This window comes from Aplysia californica, unplaced genomic scaffold (genome assembly GCF_000002075.1).
Source record: "Aplysia californica isolate F4 #8 unplaced genomic scaffold, AplCal3.0 scaffold00027, whole genome shotgun sequence".
In the NCBI taxonomy this organism is placed as follows: domain Eukaryota; kingdom Metazoa; phylum Mollusca; class Gastropoda; order Aplysiida; family Aplysiidae; genus Aplysia; species Aplysia californica.
Genome location: NW_004797297.1, coordinates 749377 through 771393, shown reverse-complemented (window position 1 = coordinate 771393; position 22017 = coordinate 749377). Strand labels below are relative to the sequence as shown.

The window sequence follows — 22017 nt, the reverse complement described above, 5'->3', positions numbered from 1 at the left end:
CAGGCCTCCTCTGTCAGACCTCCTCTGTCAGACCTCCTCTGTCAGACCTCCTCTGTCAGACCTCCACTGTCAGACCTCCTCTGTCAGACCTCCTCTGTCAGACCTCCTCTGTCAGACCTCCACTGTCAGACCTCCTCTGTCGGACCTCCTCTGTCGGACCTTCACTGTCAGACCTCCTCTGTCAGACCTCCACTGTCAGACCTCCTCTGTCAGACCTCCTCTGTCAGACCTCCTCTGTCAGACCTCCTCTGTCGGACCTTCACTGTCAGACCTCCTCTGTCAGACCTCCTCTGTCAGACCTCCTCTGTAAACCCACTGAGCAGCCTGAAAAATTAAGAACTGAAAGAATATTTTATTTTAAATTCTGCTGAAATAAACATATTTATCAAACTCTCAAAATAAACCTGTTGCCCCCTCCAGGGTGCGTGAGGCAGCAGAGAACCTGAATTTGGCCCTACGCAAGCTTGTGGAAGCTCAGGACGATCAGCCGACGCCCACAGCAGAGAACATCACACTCCAGGGGGAGCTGCAGAATTCTGAGGCTGGGAAAGCTAACAGGTGACTTGTGCATATTTGAAATTTTCTCCATGTTGGATACGTTTGCGTGTTTTGGTGTAATGAGGGGTGTCTTTTTTTCCAAAAAAATCCTGATCATTCCTGTTCGCCAGTGATATTGTTTGGAATGAGTAGAACCACAGCGTATCTGCAGTAGCTGTACACACATGATGATGCCTGAGCATGCTGTAATGTCTTTGTTCAAATTTACAATTTTGTTAGTAATTACTTTGTTGCCTCAACTTTCGTCACCCGCTTAACTCTTGTGATTTGGTCATGGGCCTTTTTTTAAAAAAACATTTTAGAGTCTAGTGGGATGTTAAATGCTAGCAAACAAAAAATAATCCATATATTCAGAAGTACATGGTCTCATTATTTTTGCTCTGAAAAATCCACAAGTTCAGGAACTCTTCCTGATTCTAGGTGGTACCCCTTAATGTTTATTCTACTCTAGAGGAACAAAAATATTTTAAACTAACTGTGACAGCTTTCCAAAATGTTACTGAAAATAATTTTTTTAGCATTTGCTCAGAGTGCAGTTGACTAGCGTTCTATAAGTCTGCTTTTTATCAGTTTTACTGCTATCGTAGTCAAATTTGTTCATGAGGAAATTTTGCTATTGTCATTTTGCTATGTTGTTGCTTCCCATCTAAACATCTTAATAAGCAATACTTTTTTCTCTTCTGAACACCTCAAACATTATCACGTCCATCTTGTCAAATGAAGTGTCATGGTTTTGAGGGGGTGTTGTTTCTGCCAGCTAAGTACTTAATGTCTTGAAAAGTTTGGATTCCAAAAAATCTAGTCTAGTCTTCTCTGATCAGTTGTCTAATTCCCTCTGCTATTCTGTCTTTCCTCAGTGCCAGCATCCAGTTGGAAATCCTGTCTGTGATCAAAGTATTGCAGAGATTACTTGGCCACGAGACAATACAGACACGTGTGGCAGCGCTCAAATGGTTCAACCTGCTCCTCGTGAAAACACCTAACAAAGTATGCAGTGCATAGCCAATAACTTGTTTTCTCTATGTTATGAATAGCTCATTTATGACCAAAAGATTTTTGTGGGAAAAGAAATGTTTTATGCTTCAGAAAACATAACAGTATGGGAGTACTGCGGCAATAGAAACTTACCACTCTTTTTGTAACTGCGCCCTTGTTCACATGTGTTAATGAGCGAAATTTTGCACATCATTCACCGTGTACCCAAACAATGGCTCCACGCTGATCTTTTTCCTGAACACAAATTTAACAATATGGTCACGTGTCCCACATGCAAATTAACTGATTCCGTCCATGATTTTTTCAGGCTCTGGACAGAGTTATTTTTCCCTGCTCAGTTTTAGACCTGGGGTGCGTCTATTTAATGCATTACTATGAAGCTCTAAGTCACTATAATAGGTATTGTCATATACCAAACTGATGGGAATAAATAGAAAAATCTGTTTATATCAATAACAATGACCTATAATCTGTTTGTATTACATTTTCCTTCTGACAAAAACGAATGAGGAAAAAAAATTGCGCAACAGCTCTTCGAAAATTTCTACTTACCGCATTTTCTCAGCTCTACAAGTCTTTATAATCTATAGGAATCAACACAACATTGTAGCGATATCACCCTAGCACACATTTATGCAAGAATTTCACAAATTTAATTGAATATCTTTCTTTGAAGAGCCTTTTTATTATACCAGGCTCCGTGTTGTTTACCCTTAGATCTAGCCTACATTGCAACAACAAAACAACGATTTTTGCAAGAGTTTCGATCGATATTGGCGCTCAAAGATTGAGGTCAGGTTTGTTTACAAGTTCTACTTCCTTTCGACAACTTAAAAAATAGGAACTATGTTAAAAAGTGCACCTTTGTTTTGGATTTCGTTGAGCCGCGGTCAGCGGCCGAATGGACGGAATCAGTTAACACATTTTGTGACTTATGTTTCTCCAAAATTATGAAATCGTCTAAACTGTGTTTAGATCAACACATCAGCTACTTTAGAACTGAAAAAACAAGTTAACATACACATTCCAGCTGGTTTTTGTCGTCTTAAATTGCTGTACAAGATGCCACGGTTAAGCCCTTAGGAGCGCTGTTAGGCAATTTGAACGCTGCAAGCTGTACTATCAGCCCGTAGTGTGGCGCGGATGCTTCATTTTTCCCACCCAACCTTCAATATCCTGAAAGAAAGGCTCCTAGTCACTGGATTTACACCTGACAGACCCAGACAACGCAGACCACAGGTCAGTACTGCCCAAGAAGACGGACAGATACTGCTGTAGCATCTTTGAGATCACTTTCTCACAACGACCGGCTCTGCATGTCAGTTTCCTACAGACACTGGAAGAGTTATCAGTGATAGAAGGGTACAACTACGGCCTTAAAACACCTTTGGACATTGAGCAAGGCGGCCATTATAGTGACCAACATTTGCCATCTTTCCGATAATTACGCTTGAACTGACTGGGCCTTAGAGGGAGCTCCCAAAACAACATTAACATTGTAGAACGGCTGGGACAAGCTTTGATTCAAGAGTGGAATGGACTGCCACTACAATTAATTAAAATAAGAAACAAAAAAACTGACTCGATTAATGCGCTGAACATGCCGAGCTTGCATCTTTGCAAGGGGCTACAATGCACGCTACTGGTGTGACATTTTAAAATCAAGAGGTACCAGTTCATGCTTACCACTGTACCTCTTTATGAGACAGGATCAAGAAACAACACAAAACACACTTCTTGAAATACTTTGAAATATGTCTATGTCAATTTTTATTTGTATATGTTGAATAATAACCACAATACAGGCTTCTCTCCAAGTGGAAAGTTTCTATTGCCGCTGTGTATATTTTAAATTATAAATCATGTTATTTGTTTGTATGAATTAAATTATTTCTCGTAGTAAATCATTTTAAACTGCTTACAATATTTTTCAGTGAAAAAAACAATTGTATAACATACTCATTTTCCAACTACATTTCTGTGCTTAACTGCAGAAGTGTTTTCTTTTTTTTTGCTTTTTAGTTTTGTTCAAGTGTAAAAATAGAATCTGTGTCCTATTATACCAGTTGCAGTTGAAATGATTTCTCCCTCTCTCTCTCTCTCCACAGACATTCCGGTACATTGAGGAATTCTTCGGTTTGTTAATGACTACTCTGTCTGATCCTTCTGATGATGTAAGTTTGTCAAGGAAAGCCTATTTATTGTGAGGTCATGATCTGATTTAATGAAACAGACTGTATTCATGGGAAACAGATTGTGACCTGAGTTTATACGATACATATTGCAAGCCCTTTTTTTGGCGCACATCTGAAGTGTTGTTGTTGGGGCGGGGGGGTTGCAATGTTTCTATTTTATATAGACTAATGTTTCTCTCTATTGTAAGAAAATCTTAATGTGTACATGTTGCATTTTTTAATGGTTATTGTATACGAACAGTTCGTAATAGAAGACTGTCATATTTCTTTTTGGATGTCAACACATTGTGTGTGTTGCCACTGAGCTTGAGCATTTGGCAGCCAATTCTTAGAAAGATTACCCTGTCGCCTACTTATTCTGAATAATAGTATTTAAAAAGGGGTGTTGGGAGTTATGATTTTGGGTTTAGGCTCAGGATTTTGTTGAGGCCTGAAGAGGTGAGTCTGTAATAACAACCAGGGGAGATTATGATTTGGGTTTACAGGCCAAACTTTCATCATAGCCCCAAACACAAGGTCGATTCCTCAGCCTTGTCTTTTCAATCTTCAGGCTAAGTCTTCAGCCACGGAATGTGCACATTCTGTGTTGTCTTTTCTTACATTGCAATGGAGGAACATTCATGGCTCGTTACCAGTTCAGTGTTCAATGGAATTGATAGTCTGTGTCATTAATTTGTGAACCAGACCAATAAATGGTTAAATTTTCCAAGTTTCTTTCATAAAAAGTTCCCTTTCGTTTTCCAGTAAAATAGGACGAGTGATGCATTATGGTTGGACCAGTCAGACTGAGGCTTAGGCACCTGATAATGAATCTTAAAAATCATCTCTAAAAAGTCAGTCTTCTGCTATCGAATAGGCACCTTTTATGGAGATTTAAAGGCCATGATTTGAATATCAAAATGATTTTTTTTGTTAAAGAACTTCTTCTTCCAAGATTTCTGACTTACGAGGGGACTGTGGGTGCTCCAGCTTGATTCTTTGTTTGCTGTGCCTTAGTCTGACTGTCTGTGAGAAGAATACAGGTAGTTCTCTGATTTCCAGTATCCCTTATCACTAGATTGTCGACAACACTTCATCTGTTTTGCAGGTTGTGTTATTGGACCTAGAAGTTCTGTCCGAAATCTCGTCCAATCCAGCTGGTTTTGGTTCCACCCCAGGTGTGGTGGAAGGTGGTGCGGTCACTCCTTCATCTGACCGCTCATCCGGTGATCTGAAGCTGAACCCGTACTTCACCAAACTGATGAATGGCCTCATCGACTGGTTTAAGAAAGACAAGCAGTTGTTGGAAGACCGAGGGGCTTTTATTATTAGGTGAGATGAGTAATGTCTTTACTTCTTGGAAGATTTAAAGCCGAAGTATAAAATGTGTGGGTGGTTGGTGGGTGCTCTTGAATGGTTTGCTCTTCTTTCCTACCAAGCATCTATCGTCCTTATCTCTCCTCCTTTTTTTGTGTGTTACTCTTTTGTATCACCTGTAATTTTCGGCACTTATGTGACTTTATGTTGCAAGTGCCTTAAAACTTTCGCTAAAACTAAATTAAAGATATAAAACGTGTAGTTAGTTTTTATAAAAATCATCTTTCTTCATGAATTTGAAGATCTTGAAGACTCTCAAACTAATAATACAAATCTGGAAAACATTTTAGAAACCTGATAAGGTCTAAAGTTGCATGTTATTTAATTATTTAACATAGATTTTCTTTTGTTTGTTTGTTTGTTTAGTATAGGGTTTTACGGCGCTCGCAACTGCATAGGTCATATGAGCGCGCGGGACACACCTAATATTTTTTAGTTGGTAGGAAATTTGGAATTTTGCCCGGGTGGCGGCCGAAGCCTACTCTTGTCGATTTTAGACCACCAAGGGATCTTTAACGTGCGCAACTTGCACACGGGCCCTCCGAGATTTTTCGCCCTTGTCCGAGAAGGCTAGGTGTAGATCTTTCCTACCAGAAGATCAGGGGTGTGGCAGAAAGACAGCAGTTAGGAGGAGCCAAGGAGTAGCAGTAGAAAGGCTGCAGAAAGAGCCAGGAGCCCAGAGGAGGGGGCAAAGGAGGTGAGGGGGTGGGGGCAGAAAGTGGAAATGAAAGCAGACAACAGAACATTGTTAGAGATCAGGAAAGGATGGGAAAGGAGACAATTTTAGAGAAGAAAATTTTTTGGTCGCTACCCGGAATCGAACCCGGGACCTTTGAATGAGAGGCCAACACCTTAACCTCTAGGCCACGAGAGCCCCCTAGATTTTCTTTTCTCATATGAGTTCGTTATTTCAGTCCCTTAGGTAAGCACCCAGTGTATCAGCCTGTCAGACTTTCGGAAGCTATCTTTCATTTTTTTGGGGGGTCAATACCTATTCCTAATTGAGTGGGTAAATGATTTTACCTGTGGCCCACTTTTTTTGCTAGCGAGAAAAGACAGACTGGAATGAAGAAGGGACAATTCAATAGGAAAGGCATTTCATGTATTTAGCAGTAAGGGAAAGAGCAGTGAACAAGTACCCACTGTGAATGTGATAGGGTTCCAAGTTTGTGTTAGGGATGTGCCTTCTGTACAGATTCGTGATGTGATGGCAAAATATTTTACAATGCTGAATTGCTCATTTCTGCTGAGCTCATTAAAGCAACGAAGCTAAAAAGAGATTACAGATAAAATCATGAACTTCGTTTAAATGCCTTTGCAAGCTCTGTCCTTTTTCATGAAAATGTTACAGCTATGTATTTCTGAGTGCAGTAGGTTTTCTGTGTGTGTAAAGCTGAGAGAGGGAGAAAAAGATGAATTGCCTGTTTGTGATTGTGCTCCGTGGTAGGTGGATACACAGGTGTGCAATCAGTGTGAGTCAACGTCTGTTGGAATTACTGGCTGCATGTATTATTTCAGTTTTATTACCCTTTTCATTTATTGTTACTACCAGCTGGTACAAGAAAAAAATTTGTTCACATGGGTTATAAAGTTTCACACGGTCTTGTTTTTATCTTTTCTTTAGTGTGCATGTTTTATTATCTCCTCAGACAACTGTCCATCTACCTGAGTGCAGAGGCTATCTTCCGCAGCCTGTCCGAGATTCTTCTGACTGAGCAGGATGTGAGTTTTGCTTGCACCATGGTACAGTCACTGAACACTATCCTGCTCACTTCCACCGAGATTTACGAGCTGCGGTCACAACTCAAGGAACTAGCCACTGAGGTGGGTCATAGGTCAATGTTTACCACTGTCAGTCAGTGGTCTTTATCAGTTCCAAGGTTTTTTAATGTCAGAAGTTTATCTGCAGCGAGAAAAAGGTTATGATGTGGGACATGTGAAACTTCAGAGAGAAGCCGAGTCCTTATACATTAAATCCAGGCTCTCCGTGGCCTCAGTCCAATGCAAAGTAGAAAAAAGTGTTTATTCATATACAATGGATGTTTTATATGCACTGGACTGGATCAATAATAATAACATATGCAGTGGGCATTGAAATGGTTTTGAAGCTGTAATTTTTTTTAAGAGACTGATTTTTACCTGATATGCCGGTTGTGCTGCTCGCAGAAAATTCCTGTTTGTGTGGGTGTTTGGCAGGTACTCTTGTGGGGTTTGCTCCTTCTTTCCTATCAAACATTTATCATCCTTATCGTCATTCTTTTCTTTGTATGATACTCTCAAGTCTTCTGCCCTTAATGTGACCTAATTAAAATCCCTGTGGGTGGTTTACGGGTGCTCTTTCCTATCAAACATCTATCGTCCTTATCTCTCCTCCTTTTTTGTGTTTGTTACTCTCTTGCAACTCCTCTAATCTTCTGGTGCTCATATGACCTTATGCAGTTGCGAGCGCTGTTAAAACCTCTACTAAAACTAAAACTCTTAACTAAGACTAAAATTTTAGTTTGTTCTGTGTTCCCTATCATAGTGTGTGTTTGTCTGTGCTGTCCTCAGGAGAGCTGCAGTCTGTTCTGCTGCCTGTACAAGTGCTGGAGTCACAGCCCCATCTCCCTCATGTCTTTGTGCTACCTCACACAGAACTACGCCCAGGCCTACAGACTCATGCAGATCTTGTATCCTTTGTTTATTAGATTGGGAGAACATGATTCTTATTTATCTAGTTACCTTATTCCACTTTTTCTTACTGCGTGTTTGCTTTTTTAACCATTTTTACTTTCTGTCTGAACTTAATTTTGTGAAGCTTACTTTGTTTTTTTTATTTATTCTTTATTATAAGGTATTTATGAAAGATTTGCCATTACCAAGAAATCTATTTGCACTTTCTTTGAAATTACGAAACAGAGGTTCATATGAAAAATATACTTTCTAAACTTTGATGACAGATGGTCAGGTGCCCATTACTGCTGGGTGGACAGGAGGGGGCAAAAAAAAATCAGTGTCCAAAAGGTGGAGTAGAGGCATATAACTTCTAAATATTGAAGAAATAAAGGAAGATAACTACAGTGGAAACTGTCTTAGATGGCCGCACATTTCTGTGGAGAAAAATGACTGTCTTAGAGAGATGGGTGTTTTACGCAGTGTCATTGTATAATGTTAAAAATATGCAAGGGATTAAATGGGAAATGGTTGTTTGTACTGGTGTCTATCCTATACAAGTGGCAGTTAGAGCAGGTTCTACTGTTCTTATTCTTATAATAACTATTGAAGACAAAAATACCACTATTCCTTAACTGAGACTCAGCGGGGATCTGGAAGTGACAGTGGATTTCCTCAAGGAGATAGACAAATTGGTGCAGCTGATAGAGTCGCCCATATTTGCCTGTGAGTGCGGGTACAATCCTCATGAATCCAGCTTTTTGCTTTTGGGAAGTTAACTGTAACCAAACCAGTTGCACCATAACTACAGTGTGTGTGTATGTCAGACCCTAGATTATATCTAGTTTGTGTGTGTATGGGGGGAGGGGGGGAGACACATTTTCTTTCATTCTTTCTGTGTGTGTGTGTGTGCTTCAGATCTGAGGCTACCAGTGCTTGTGTAAGTGTTTGTGTGTATCTTCTGCATTAAGATCGTCTAGGGTATGGTGTACAAGGCATGTGTCTTCGGTGCATCTTGAAGGAGGGCACAAGTGGGCGCTATTTTCCATGCATATGCCCCTTGCTTGAGACGACTACTATGTGTGTTTCAGGCTTTAGATGACAGCTACATGTCATTATGTTTATGTGTTTCAAACCTGAGACTGTTGCTGCTTGTGTGTGAGTGTTTTAATGTAGGATTTCTTCTGTGTGTGTGTCTCAGGCCTGAGATGACTACCTTATGTGTTTGTATGTGTGTGTCTGGACTTACACATATCACATGTGTAAATGTTTTTGTATGTGTGTTCGTTTAAAACCCGAGATAAATATTGCACGTGTCAGTATTTGTGTGTGTGCATGTGTTTTTAAGACCCGAGACCACAACTTTGTATGTTTCAAACTTAATGCTACAATCACCAGTATGCAGTACGTGTGTTTTTGTTTGTTCATGTGTGTGTGGTTGTCCATGTGTGTGTGTGTGTGTGTGTGTTTCAGATCTAAAACTACAATCACCAGTTCTTGTGTATGTGTGTGTGTTTGTCTGTGTGTGTGTGTGTGTGTGTGTTTCAAATTTAAAACTACAATCACCAGTTCTTGTGTATGTGTGTGTGTTTGTCTGTGTGTGTGTGTGTGTGTGTGTGTTTCAGATTTAAAACTACAATCACCAGTTCTTGTGTATGTGTGTGTGTTTCAGACCTGAGGCTACAACTCCTGGAAGCCCACAAGAACCCAGAGCTGATTAAGAGCCTGTATGGACTCCTGATGATTCTGCCCCAGTCTGAGGCCTTCAAGCTGCTGCGCTACAGGCTCGAGTGTATACCACAGATCAACCTGACACTCACACTGGACACAGAGTGAGTCTATACAGATTTGTTTGTGACCTGTACTCACTTAATGATGGGTGACTGAGAAAGATCAGGATAATGTTGCATTTTCGAGAGCATCTAAGCAAAGGAATGAATGGGGAACCATGATTGCTGATATCTGCACAGATCTGGCACTTGATGATGATTTGCCCAATGCATTATCATCATCGTTAAGTGCCAGATCTGAGGTAGACATTGGTGATCATGGTTCTCCATTTATTTCTCTCCTGGGATACTCTCAAAGACCTATATTATCATGATGTTTTCCCTGTCTCCCATCTGTTCAGGTTTTTCAAATAAGTTGTCCTCTCCTGATTCGTTGGCCTTCTATTTTTCCATTGAGAGAAAGATGTTCAAAGTCTTTATTATATCAATTCAACTGTCTCAGAAACTGCTTTTGTTACTTCTTTTCAAAAAAAGAAAATTAGTGAGCAGCTCATGTGGGCTTCTTTCAGCACTTCCTTGTTTGATTTCTTTTGATTTCTAATACCTAACATGTTACGAATCCTTGATCTCTACTGGAGCTCAAATTGACTGCTTGGGTGTGATTTTGAGTTTGATCCAGTTTAGCTTGAAAGGGATTCCTTGGCATTGTTTCTCTTTGGAAAAATTAAGGAGAAGCTGAATTTAACACATCGGCATTGCCCAAATTAGTCTCTTTTGATAAAAGTCGAGTTTTTCTTTGTCTCTTTTTAAGAAAGTCAAATTTTTTCATATAGTCTCCTCTGTGAAATATACTACTTTAAAAAATAATCGATTACGCTTTTGTTTGACAATTTCCCAGGAGCAAACGGAGAGGTGAGGACCGGCCATTGGTGAAAAAGATAAACTTTGACGAGCTGTTAAGTCATTTCCTGTCTGTGCAAGCAAACCACAGAGATTTCAAGCGCAAACAAGTTGTGTACAAGATATCAGCAGTGAAAAATTTAGATTTAAAATGATACAGTATTTGTGAATTAGACTTATTTTTTAAGAACTTGTACTATTATTACTGTTATTACGAGATAAGCGCAAAATCTGTGCAATATATTATGGTTTTATTGCCTGTACATACCAATGAGTATGACTGAATAAGGTTGACTTGGGGATTGAAGGATGTCTGATTGCCTCGTAATAGCTCTTTATGCTTGTTCATTCTTTATGCTTAAATTTCTAACCACAAGCTGAATTTTTTTATGTAGATACTTTGATCAAAGTCAATCCATATAAAGTTCTTCCCAAGTATGAATGTGTCTGGTCATAACTTTGAGGTTATGGAAATGAAACTAAGATCATGACCAAGGATATTGTGTGTCTCATACACATATGTTAATATATGAAATCTCTTCTTTACCTCATACACCATGGGTGGCTTCTGGGCTTAACAGTGGTCATGCGCTTTTAAGCCATCGCAGGTTGAAGATTTCATTCCGCTTGCATTGATATGACACTCTCAAGTAATAATCAGGGATGCCATTCTTTCTTTATTTTTTTGAAGAACAGTTATTATTCCAAGTATTCTTTTTCTGTTGAACACCATATTAGTTGTTATGTCTATTAACTGTCTTTTTTTTTCCAAAAGCAAATTAATAAATTTTCAGTTATTTTCACAAAATCCTTGTGGCATTCCTGAATGATACTCCCAGCACCACACCTGGAAAAGGCTCTACTAACTCAGTAACCTAAGCATGTCCTGTTGAACTCTCTTAAGTTCAGGGTCACAGAGGCAGTGCTATACGGCAAGGCTAGAACCAGTGGCAGCTCAGTGAGCAGCATGGTGGCAGTGCAAAGCACTAGCATAAAGCGGGCATAGGTATGGGAATAGTATATCATGAACAGTCTGAGATTGTGTCTATTTTAGTCTGCTTACCTTGACCAATTTTCCAACTTGAGATTGTGCTGTCTTATAGGTCATATTAATGCTAATGGTCTGCAAAGCTTTCCACAAGTGTAGTCAACACTTCTGTCAGCCAAAAGAGTGTTTTTCAGGTTAGATTACCACAGCTTAATGTGCTATTTGCCTGGGTGATGCCTGAGAACCTTGGTATGAAATGGTAAATGTTACATGACTCCCCAGACACAGTAATGGTATTTATATGCCAGCGAGGACCATGTATTGATAGAGGATCCGTAAAATGTTTGTTGCTGGATTTTTTTAATTTTCTGTTTATTTGGGCTTTACACAGGCCTTAGAATTTTGGGCAACAGTGCACAACCACGCTCAATGGGCAAACCACACCTGCCATACACCTTTGCCAGCTTATGGGATCATTTCTTTATGTCATACACATTTTTCAGCTTATGTAACTATTGCTTTTCTCCATCACATCTGTCAAGTTATAATTTATTACATAATTTCTTTTTATCTTATATTATTATGTCTGTCAACTTACTAACAAGGTCATTTGGTTGTCTGCTTCACATCAAGGTGTTATTTGGGAGGGGGGGGGGGTTGTTTTATACTAATCTGTAATCTTACGAGGTCATTGTTTGTCTCTTGCACATCTGTCATCTTGTGATATCATTTCCTTCGTTGTACCTCATCTTTATGTCTCTCCTCCATTGGGTACTCATTTGCTCTCTTCATTTATTTCCCTCCTTGTATTCTTTTGCCCCAAAGTGCCTTTATTTTTTAGTATGAGGTTCAATGTTGCATTGTGGCTCAGTAGTGAGGTAGACGTACTTATGGTCGAAATATCATGGGTTAGAAACCTGAGAGAACTTCATCTGATGACAGCATTACTTGGAAAGGGTTTTTACATTATTCCTCCCAGGTTTTTACTTAGGTCCGTGCATGTGTCAGGAGGTGGAACTTTGAACAGACTGACGTCCTGTCCAGGGTTTGATTATGAAAATATGAAGCAAAGTTAGGAGGGTTTTACTCAGAGTCAAAAGTAAAGGATGCTACTCATAATAAAGATTATATTTGAGCAAAATTATTTTTTTTAAATCATTGTACTGGAAGGGAAAGACAAGATCAAAGTATAAAGTAAGAAATTATGTGACCATCAAATTTGGAACTGAAACAGTACCTCAGACTGAGAGAACAAATGTTAAATGGGTAACGGACTGATATGCACTGACATAAAAATAAGGGGCCTAATCAATGGCATACTGAGACCACTATTGATAAAAAATTACTACTTGTAGCAAAGGGATAATCTAATTGTTGATACATTTGGAACTGGAATATGCTTTGGCTCTTTAATGCTCTGACGGCCCATATAGGCTTACTTTTCTTTTGAAACGAATTACTTTTAAAAGTCCTCTTTGCTTTTTTTAATTTTTATCAGTCTTAGTGTTGTGAATTTTAATCACATGTCACTTGTCCACGGCTAAAATGCTGTTTTAGGAACAGACTTGTGTAGTTTTTTAGCATTTGTTTTTGGCAAGTTGTCTTTTTCTCTGTGATTTTTATTGTAGATGGGAGTATGTGGCTGTAGCTTTATATTATTTTTGCTTCTCTTTGGGTAAAGTGAACAGTCAGATTGTGGCCTCATTATTTTTATACTTTCCACATAGTTGTCATGGTGTACAAATGTAGCTCACTTGTTGCTTCCAACCTCTGGGTCATGCATGCTCTGTAATTTGCACAAATGTTTCACTTTGGTTTCCTTTGTGTTTTTTCTATCGACCTCATGGCTTTATTTTGTCTTTTCATACATTCCTAGACAAGTACTCCACTAATGTGAAATCATGGTTTTGTTCTGCCAAGTTGGTCTGTGATATAAAGCATAAGATTGGCTGTCCCCATCATTCCATCCTCCCCCGTTATAGCCTTTTTAATTTCGATATCTCAGTCCTCATGTGTATGCATTTTCTTTTACATTTTTGTGTTCATGCGGTAGAGTGTATGTGTGCCATGTACGAGCATTCGTTTTTATCAATTACATTGTCATGAGTGGATTGGATAGGCTCCCAAACTTTGACAGGAGATGGGTGTTGAGTAGAGATTTGGAACAGAAGGAGCGAGAGAGAGATTGGAGAGCTCACAGTGGTTTATTGTGTTGTGTATGAATGGTATCCACCCTTTTGATAACCTTGTTCAAGTAAGTTATTAATAAGAGAGTATAACATGTTGAGGCATTGTCTTTTGTTGAAAAGTACGAGGATGTTACTGTTTTGTAATGTTGTCACTCAAAGTGGAGTTATCAGTTGTGACTTTAATTTTGCAATGCAATTTTGTATATATGTATTCTTTATTGTCTCCACTGGGAGACTTTTTATCTTAACAAAGTCAGACTTAGGCATCATCTATTACTCTTAGTAATAGCTGTTACAGATTGCTCACTTGTTATGATATTGGTCAGTGATAAGGAGGAACAGTTTAGGACAGTTTGTGTTGTATATTTTATCAGGGAAAGAATCATTTTTTGTGGGTGTTCATCATCAGCCGTCTTCCTCCCCCTAAAGGAACATGGCCTTCAAACAAGACGCCAGCTGATGGCTCTGTATAGGTCCTTTTTCTCTAGCTCACTCCCACCCATGTCAGACCAGATCTTTTTTAATTAGCCTTCTGAGATCTGCTTCATCTGTTCAAGAGATCTTCTCCTCATTTATCTTTAAATAGAAATCCCAGTTTTTGGTGTGAAGGTTACTGTTCACCGTAAGTCCTCACCTCTATCCTTACATTTATACCATTATTTTCCTAGGAACTTTGGTTCAGAGAAGGATGTTTTCTCCTGTGGCTTCTGGTCCCTGGCGCTTTGGAAACCAGAAGGTTATAGTTCCCCTTGATGGGGAAACTTACATCTGTAGAGAGCCTCCCTCTGATAGCAAAAAATCATCCATCCTCTGGGCTGTTTTGTAAGTGGTTGAACTGAACTTTCCAAAATTTAAGTGTTTGCAAATTCTGAAAGTCCTATCTTTTGAGGTGTCAATGGTCATTCTGTCATGAATAAGGACTTCCTTTCTGCATGTCAAAATGTTTTTATAAAACAGATGCGGTCTTATTTGAGAAATTTTCTCTTAATCATATTATTATATAAAGGTTCCTTCACACAAAGATTGGTCTTCACTGGGCGGAAGTCACTCTCCGAAAGGATCTCAGGATATGGACTTGTTGCTGTGATGTGATCAGTTACAAATTTCACTCACCTGAAAAAAGTCACGGTTCAAAGCCACTTGGGGTTGGGGGTAGCATTGGCTTCTTCTTTTTTTGTGTGGGGGGGGGGTGAACTGTTCATTTCTAAACGGTCCAATTGTCCTGGGGCCTGTTGTTCTTCATGGCTACCTGTTATTTTGAATAGCACCTTCTGCGCAAATTAAGTTGTTTGCTATTGTGAAATTGACTGTATGCTATTGGATTAATGACGGAATGTTTCTCCAAAGGGTGCCAAAATATTCTGGGCCTGGCAAAGGAAAGCAAGAGAGCACGCCATTCCAATACACCCCCCCCCCCCCTATTCCTCTGAAATAAACGTCACGCACATATAAATATACAGGCTGTACCTTGACACGGGATCTTTCTGTGATGTTCTTCAGCTACATGTTTCATTCATCAAATTGGAATAACTGAGTGGACAAATATGACAACATGATGGACATTTCTGTACCCAGTCTAACGAGAATGGACCATGACATGTAAACTTAAAACCCTTGGCTTTTTTTATGAAGCCATGTTGAAATTAAAGCTGCCTTGAGGGAAATGGCAGCAAATGGTAATTTGTTATTATTTCTTTTCTTCTAGTCTTAAGAAACAATTGACTTTCATGGATGTTTCTTGTATTTTTTTCTTACTTCAGAGACATGACACACCCCAGAATTAACTTTTTAAAATAATTCGTCTTTCTCCCAGATTTCCACCCCCAGTTTTTCTCATTTTTCAATTCTTTTCTTCATTCCTGTATTTATCTTCAGATTTTCTTGTTTTCATTCTTGAATAAAACATGTCTCACAATTGAACGTGGTATTCGTCCTGATGATACCGATACCAGTAATTGTAATGGACTTGATAGTGAATCAACTGTTATTGCTGAATGCAGTGAACCTTGAGGTTTGTCACTTGTGCTAAGCCATTGAATTTTTGTGTCAGATACAGTATTCTTAATATTTTATTATTATAAAAATAAAAAAGAATAGTAATGCCTGTTCTGCAGTTGACCAGTAGCATGTATCTCTGAAAGTTGTGACTGCCGTCATGCTAACTTCGCATTATGTCTACTTGTCGAATCTTTCCTGGGGGAAATGTTCTCTATGGCTGTAAGTATATTTATTTATGTTATGTATGCACTGCTTTGTAGTTCTTTATTTTGAAATAATAATTTGTATCTAGTAGGGCATTTAAATCATATTAAAGCAAAAAAAAAAAGCACCAACAAAAAAACAAAAAACCTTTGTACTCATCATCTTTATTGCTATGTGTTCTTTGATATAGTGGAGTCCAATTTGAACAAACTTACATTTAACGAACATCTCTCACACTGTTTTCTAAATAAGAAGGGGGAAAAAAGCACTAAAAGAGACCAATTACAGTAACCTTTCAAATTCAGTGAGTAAATACTGTGAAAATCGGATTTAACGAGCTCGGATTCAACGAGACGAGATAGATTCCCCGCGGGTTTTTTTTCTTCTTTAAAATCAATAAAAGTAACTCGGGTTCAATGAGCTCTTAAATCAGCGAGCTTGGATTCAATAAGGTGGCTTCCATGGTGAACAGCCCTCGCAGACGTGGCTTTGTTAATTTTTCTCCCTGAACGAACTTTATCTATTCCCGGAAACCATCCATTGTCCTGTATCGTGAACCATTATTCACTTAGCCGATTGCATGCGACCAATCTGCAACCTTTTAAAATATCAACACATGCGTTGTTGGCACGCGCACGTGTCTTCTCTGGCGTGTGTCGGGGTCGGATGGGTGGCCTGCAAACTTGTGACTGTGTGTGTGTCGGGGAGGGGACACTAGCGGTCCAGGCGTTGAACGTCGCAAATACAAACGCGTCACAGTCTTTTTTTTCCCCTCGGCAACTGATCATTATTACAATTATAAGCTATTCTTGACATAGATCTACGCACTGAATTGTTCGCTGGTCTAAGGAATCAAAAGTTGCCGTATGCTAGACTACACAGCAACACAACTTTTTGGTAAACAATCGAGATGACACAGTCGTGTGTATTTGAACGAATCGGTCTTTTTTTTACACAGCTCATAATATGCAGGCATTTCAGGCACTACTTGTGTCTTCTCTTGTACATTACTTGCTCAGTGCCTGTAATTATCTACGCAAAACCTCATGTTTGCTATAACGACACTCAGATTCAACGAGATTTTAGGTCGGGCACAGTGACCTCGTTGAATCCGAGTTCCACTGTAGAATGCTATTATTGCAGATGAAATTAGCACTAACAAGAAAATGACAGAAGTTAGTACAATTTTTACAAATCTTTTGATAATTAGCTGCAAAGAAGTAGTTGCTGTGAGGTCAGAAAATAAATAAGAATGTTAATTTACCGCCGACAAGTGCACTGCAATCTTAAGATTGGGCTGCGCATTTTAGCAATCGTATAATGCGCAACTATCTGAAGATTGCGCTAATGTTGCATATTTTTTAAATAATTTTTTTGTTTAATTCACTTCCATCTTTATTCTTTTACTCACATCAAGGTATATTTTCAGAAGTGTGAAAAGATGAAAATTAAAATTAAGATATGAAACTGAAGGGCTCACAAGAATGATACAATTGTATGGTCGTTAAAACGCGCTGTGCAATCTTAAGATTGCTGTGCAATTATACAATCGTTAAAATGCGCAGCTTAAGATTGCGCGGAACATTGATATTCACAAGTGACCCCAGTTGCCATACCTATAGAATTGGCTTCGTATGCAGTTTGATAATGTAAAGAATAAGTTTGTTTAAATCAGCTCTGAAAATGTTTTCTGCAACCTGGTTGGGTTTTTTTTGGTAAGTTCTAAATCTTTATTTTGGAACAGACATTGTGTCAACTGTGTAAAGGCACTAAAAATTCTCTGTAGATAGTTGGGTTGTTGTTTTTCTATCAACCTTCATTAAACAGTCATGGGTTCTTGGAAATATCCGCAGTGAATGTATAAAATGTAAAATGTTACCATTTATGTTTACAATGACAATTTTCTGTGCTTGAAGGCCTAGAATTTCTGTTTGAAATCTTTACTTCTGTCAAGTATGTGCACTTTCAAATCACTGTCAATGTATTAGTGCAATACATTACAACTGGGCTTTGAATTTTGGGACATGATAATGGTAAAAGAGTGAATTTACAAGTTGGCTGCCAATGACTGAGTGTCAACGTCTTCCTCATATATGTATCAGTAAAGCAACCGCATGTATGTGAAATTGAATCTGTTATGGATCAGTTGCACACTTGAACAACATGAGTTTGCTCGTATGTACTGTTTTCCCAAGTACTTTCATTTTGGGTCTTATTCTTATGTTGCATGATAACCTGATGTATTTATGAGTCTTTTTTTAATATGTGAGTGTGTGTATGACAGAGACTGTTAGTGTGTTTGTGTGTAAAAAGAAACTCAGAGAGAGAGAGGGGGGGGGGGTGGCTCTGTGTCTTTTTGTGGTGAGGGAGAAGAGAAAGAGAGAGATTTTCCCTGTGATTGGCAAAAGTGTCAAGTGTGTGTTTGTCAAGTTTGTCTTATCAAGGAATGTCAGAAGTGGGTGGCAACATGGGGAAACCAAGGACAAGATACACCAATCAAAATTTAACAAAGAGCAATTAATCATCAATTTTAGGTCATTAGTCGAAATTGTGAGGTTTGCAAATAAGCCTTTTTTTCCAATATCTTATCTTTAAAAGTCTTAAAGGTGTCGATCTTTTATAGGTTTTTTCTACAATGACCTGCCCCTGTGTTGTGTAATATTATAGTCGATGGTCTTCATTTTCAGTTACTTGTAACAGAATTCTAGAATCAATAACGTTTGGCCCAGAGTGTTATGATAATATATGCTGTTGAAAAAAACGAACGATCTGGCAACAGAAAGTAGTCAGGATTACTTTTGTAAGTGTATTTAGTGTTCCTAATGTGAGGAAAAGATTTCTGCAACGTTAACGTTCTGTTTCTGTCTTTTCTTCCATGGAGTTGTTCTTGAAAATTCACAACAAAACCAAAGATATTTTGAAAATGTAAGACTAAGATCTCTGATCTGCAAAAGTTATAGAGAATTATATTTTTTCCTTTCAAGTCCTTGGATTTTCTATGCTGTCACGCGGATGCGTGAATGAGATAGAATCATGTTTTTCCCCCTTTCTAAATGCGATGCACATGAACATGTATATATATTACAGTATGACGGATGTATTTTGCATGAGATATTGATAAACATCTTTTGTTTCAAGAATTATGTTGCTCAAGTGTTGTTGTGATGAATTGAAGTTGTTTTGTTTTTTGTTGTTTTTTTTGGGGGGGTAAATATGACCCATCATCTAAAAGAATCTACCAAACCAAAAACAAAGGACTCATATGAAGTCCACAATGGAAAAAGTTCAGAACACCATATACTTTGATCTTATTTTTATTGCACAGTACCCTTTTTTAGAAAGAGTCTCTGAAGCTGGATGGAGACTATCATTCTGTTTATCAGTTTAGATTATGCAAATTGTGAAAGTAGTGCACATGTTAAAGGCAACATTTCAATAATTTTAAGGTCTTGACTTTGAATTTTTTCTTCCATTATGGTCTTGATACGTTTTAGAGCCTGGGCTTTTGATTAGGATTGTTGTATAAATCACTCTGTCGAGCTCGGACCATACTGGAGATCAAGATTATTTCGGGGTGCTTTTATATAATTTTTTTTAGTGATAACTATTTAACTGGAATCGATATTCACCACCAAACAAACCTGAATAGACTAATCCACTATAATTGTAATAATGCTGATGATAGTTTGCTTTCGTATAGCGCCTTCTATTTTAAAAAATTTTAATGCAAATATTCCCTAATACGAAGAAGATACACATATGATGTTGTTCAACTTATGATCCTTTCACACACCTCTCTGTCAGTCTTTCTTTCTCTCTGTCTGTCTGTCTGTCTCTCTCTCTTCCCAATCTCTTTCTCCTCCCCCTCTCTCTCTCTCTCTCTCCCTCTCTCTCTTTCTCTCTGTCTCTCTCTCTCTGTCTCTCTCTCTCTCTCTCTCTCTCTCTCTCTCTCTCTCTCTATCTCTCTCTCTCTCCCCCCCCCCCCACCCAATTTCTTCCCCCTACAGTTTTACTTACATTGATCAAGACTACTGTAAGAAAAACTGGAAATGATATAACGAGATGACGTTGATATGGTCAGCTACATACCACTCATGGCTGTATCTTGTCTTGTGCACTGTGCAAACCGTCTGACAAATTTACTGAACAGTCCAATGGGGCTCTCATTGTTTAGAGGCAACGTTTTTAGCTGTCCCCGTGGTTTTATGCAAGAAAATTTCTGAAATTATGAAAACTGAGCCCAAAAATGTGAAATTATGCGATTCTAATAATTTTAACAAAAGGAAAATAATCAGAAATTATGCAAAAAAATGATTAAATTTTGCTATAAATTATGCGGGGTGCATAAAACCACGGGGACAGCTTTAGGCCATTCCCAAAAGGGGGATATTAACATGTTCTTATGCACAGTAAAATTGTAAATGGGCTGATTTATCAATGTCATGCTCTCATACTGTGCCGGAACAACATAGGGGAAACTGCTGCTTTTTCTTTCCTCCTCCTTACCGTGGTCATTTTTCCTCTTCTTCTAAGTTCTTTTGTATGTTTGTCACGCTTGTGGACTGTTATTTCCGGGATTGCCTTGATAGTCGAAGCAGACTTTGTGCTGTTGAGACAAGAGAGATGAGCAGCTTAAGCCTGGTTCCCCGTTTGGACTTCTCCGTTGACATCCACCCCTTGAAGCTCATTTGACCTTATGCTGTTTTGAGCACCGTAAAACCTTACTAAGACAATTAGAGGCCACGGTGTTCACCTCTTATTCTCAGCAGGTCGCGGATTCGAAACCTGACAGCAACGGAACATGTTCATCTCTAAAATTCTTCTCCTTTCTCCTCCGTTCCAGCTGTCTTGCATGTTCTGTCGTCTGCTTTCGTCTCCACTTTCTGCGCCCTTCCTATCCGCCCTCCTCTGGGCTCCTGACTCTTTCTGCAGCTTTCTACTGACACTCATTGGCTACTTACTGCTGTCTTTCAGCCATACCCCTGATCTTAAGGTAGGTAAGATCTAACATCTAGCCTTCTCGGATAAGAGCGAAGAATCATGGAGGTCCCGTGTGCAAGTTGTGCACGTTAAAGATCCTTGGTGGTCCGAAATCGAAGATTAGGCTTCGGCCACCACCAGCGCAAAATTTAAAATTAAGTCCTTCCAAAACTGGAAAGGTTTTAAGTCTCCCATATTCTCATACTCACATTAGGCAGTTGCGAGCGCCGTAAAACACACTTGCCATAACAAACAAGAACAGTTCTATAACATGATAGATTTTAACGCACGTAGTAAGGTAGAAGAGAACTTTAGTAATGTCGGTTTTTATATTTTAGGGATGGGTACACAAGACTCAAAAATCCGGTAGGCAATTCGCTACCTCATAGTTACAAAGTTACAATTATTGTCCAACTATAAAGTAACGCTTCCTTTCACTGTTGTTTTGGGCTTTTGATTGGAATTTTCGCACACCGTCTTTCTGCACATGATTGGTCATGCCTTTGTGGTACCATATATGGTGAAATGGCTAGGTTCTTAATTGTTGCAAGCAGACGATGCAAATATACCATTCCCGTGTTGAAAGTCTATTTAAAATCTTAACTCGGCGGGGGGGGGGGGGGGGTTTCTTCCTCAGGGACTCTGTATCCCATTCAGCCCCTGCTGGTTTAACACAGGCGAGGTCGAAGCAACCGGCTTTTTAAAAATGATTGCACATTTATCGATGGGCTCATAAAGCATATTATAATACATTACTCTCATTCTCCTGAAGCTGATAAAACTGGCGACTTCTTTTTTGAGCAAACATCCACTGTTTGCTTTTGCGATGCTGGCCTTTTTGTTAGTGAATTCCAACTTCATAGCCGCGTGCGTAAGCACCCAGTGTATACACGGGGAAAAGCAGGGACATGGTCAACAAACGGCGGAGACAAAGATGCCTGCTGCGTTCTATCAGTTTGTTATTCAGGTTCCATGGGAGTATAATAAAAGTAAATGCGTGCATAGCAGTAAGCCAAACAGTTGGTAGGAACAAAATACTGTAGTATCATGCTGGGCTGTAGAGCATATGACCTTGGTTCGAATCCCCGTAGAGGGGCGCCCTGAACTCGGGTTGTTTTGGGGAGCTTTATTAAGTAAGACTCGCCACAGTCCGCTCATTTGGCTCTGTCCTATCGGAGATGGACGTAAAACCCGGAGGTCCTGCCCACTAAAATACTACTATTATATAAACTTACATTGTTGAAAGGGGTGTTAAACATAAAAATATGTTA

The 22017-nt window shown here is 39.0% G+C and overlaps 1 protein-coding gene across 1 annotated transcript in view; it reads left to right on the top strand.

Moving 5' to 3' along the window:
• LOC101863485 (protein VAC14 homolog) overlaps positions 1–15912 on the top strand; it is a 30893-nt gene extending 14981 nt beyond the window's left edge. The window contains exons 9-17 of the mRNA XM_005091288.3: positions 421–558; positions 1416–1545; positions 3663–3728; positions 4837–5060; positions 6755–6929; positions 7656–7774; positions 8404–8483; positions 9430–9589; positions 10386–15912. Of these exons, the coding sequence (XP_005091345.1) occupies positions 421–558; positions 1416–1545; positions 3663–3728; positions 4837–5060; positions 6755–6929; positions 7656–7774; positions 8404–8483; positions 9430–9589; positions 10386–10542 (1249 nt within the window). The 3' untranslated portion in view covers positions 10543–15912. The remainder of the gene's footprint in view (positions 1–420; positions 559–1415; positions 1546–3662; positions 3729–4836; positions 5061–6754; positions 6930–7655; positions 7775–8403; positions 8484–9429; positions 9590–10385) is intronic.
• Positions 15913–22017: the final 6105 nt, after the last annotated feature.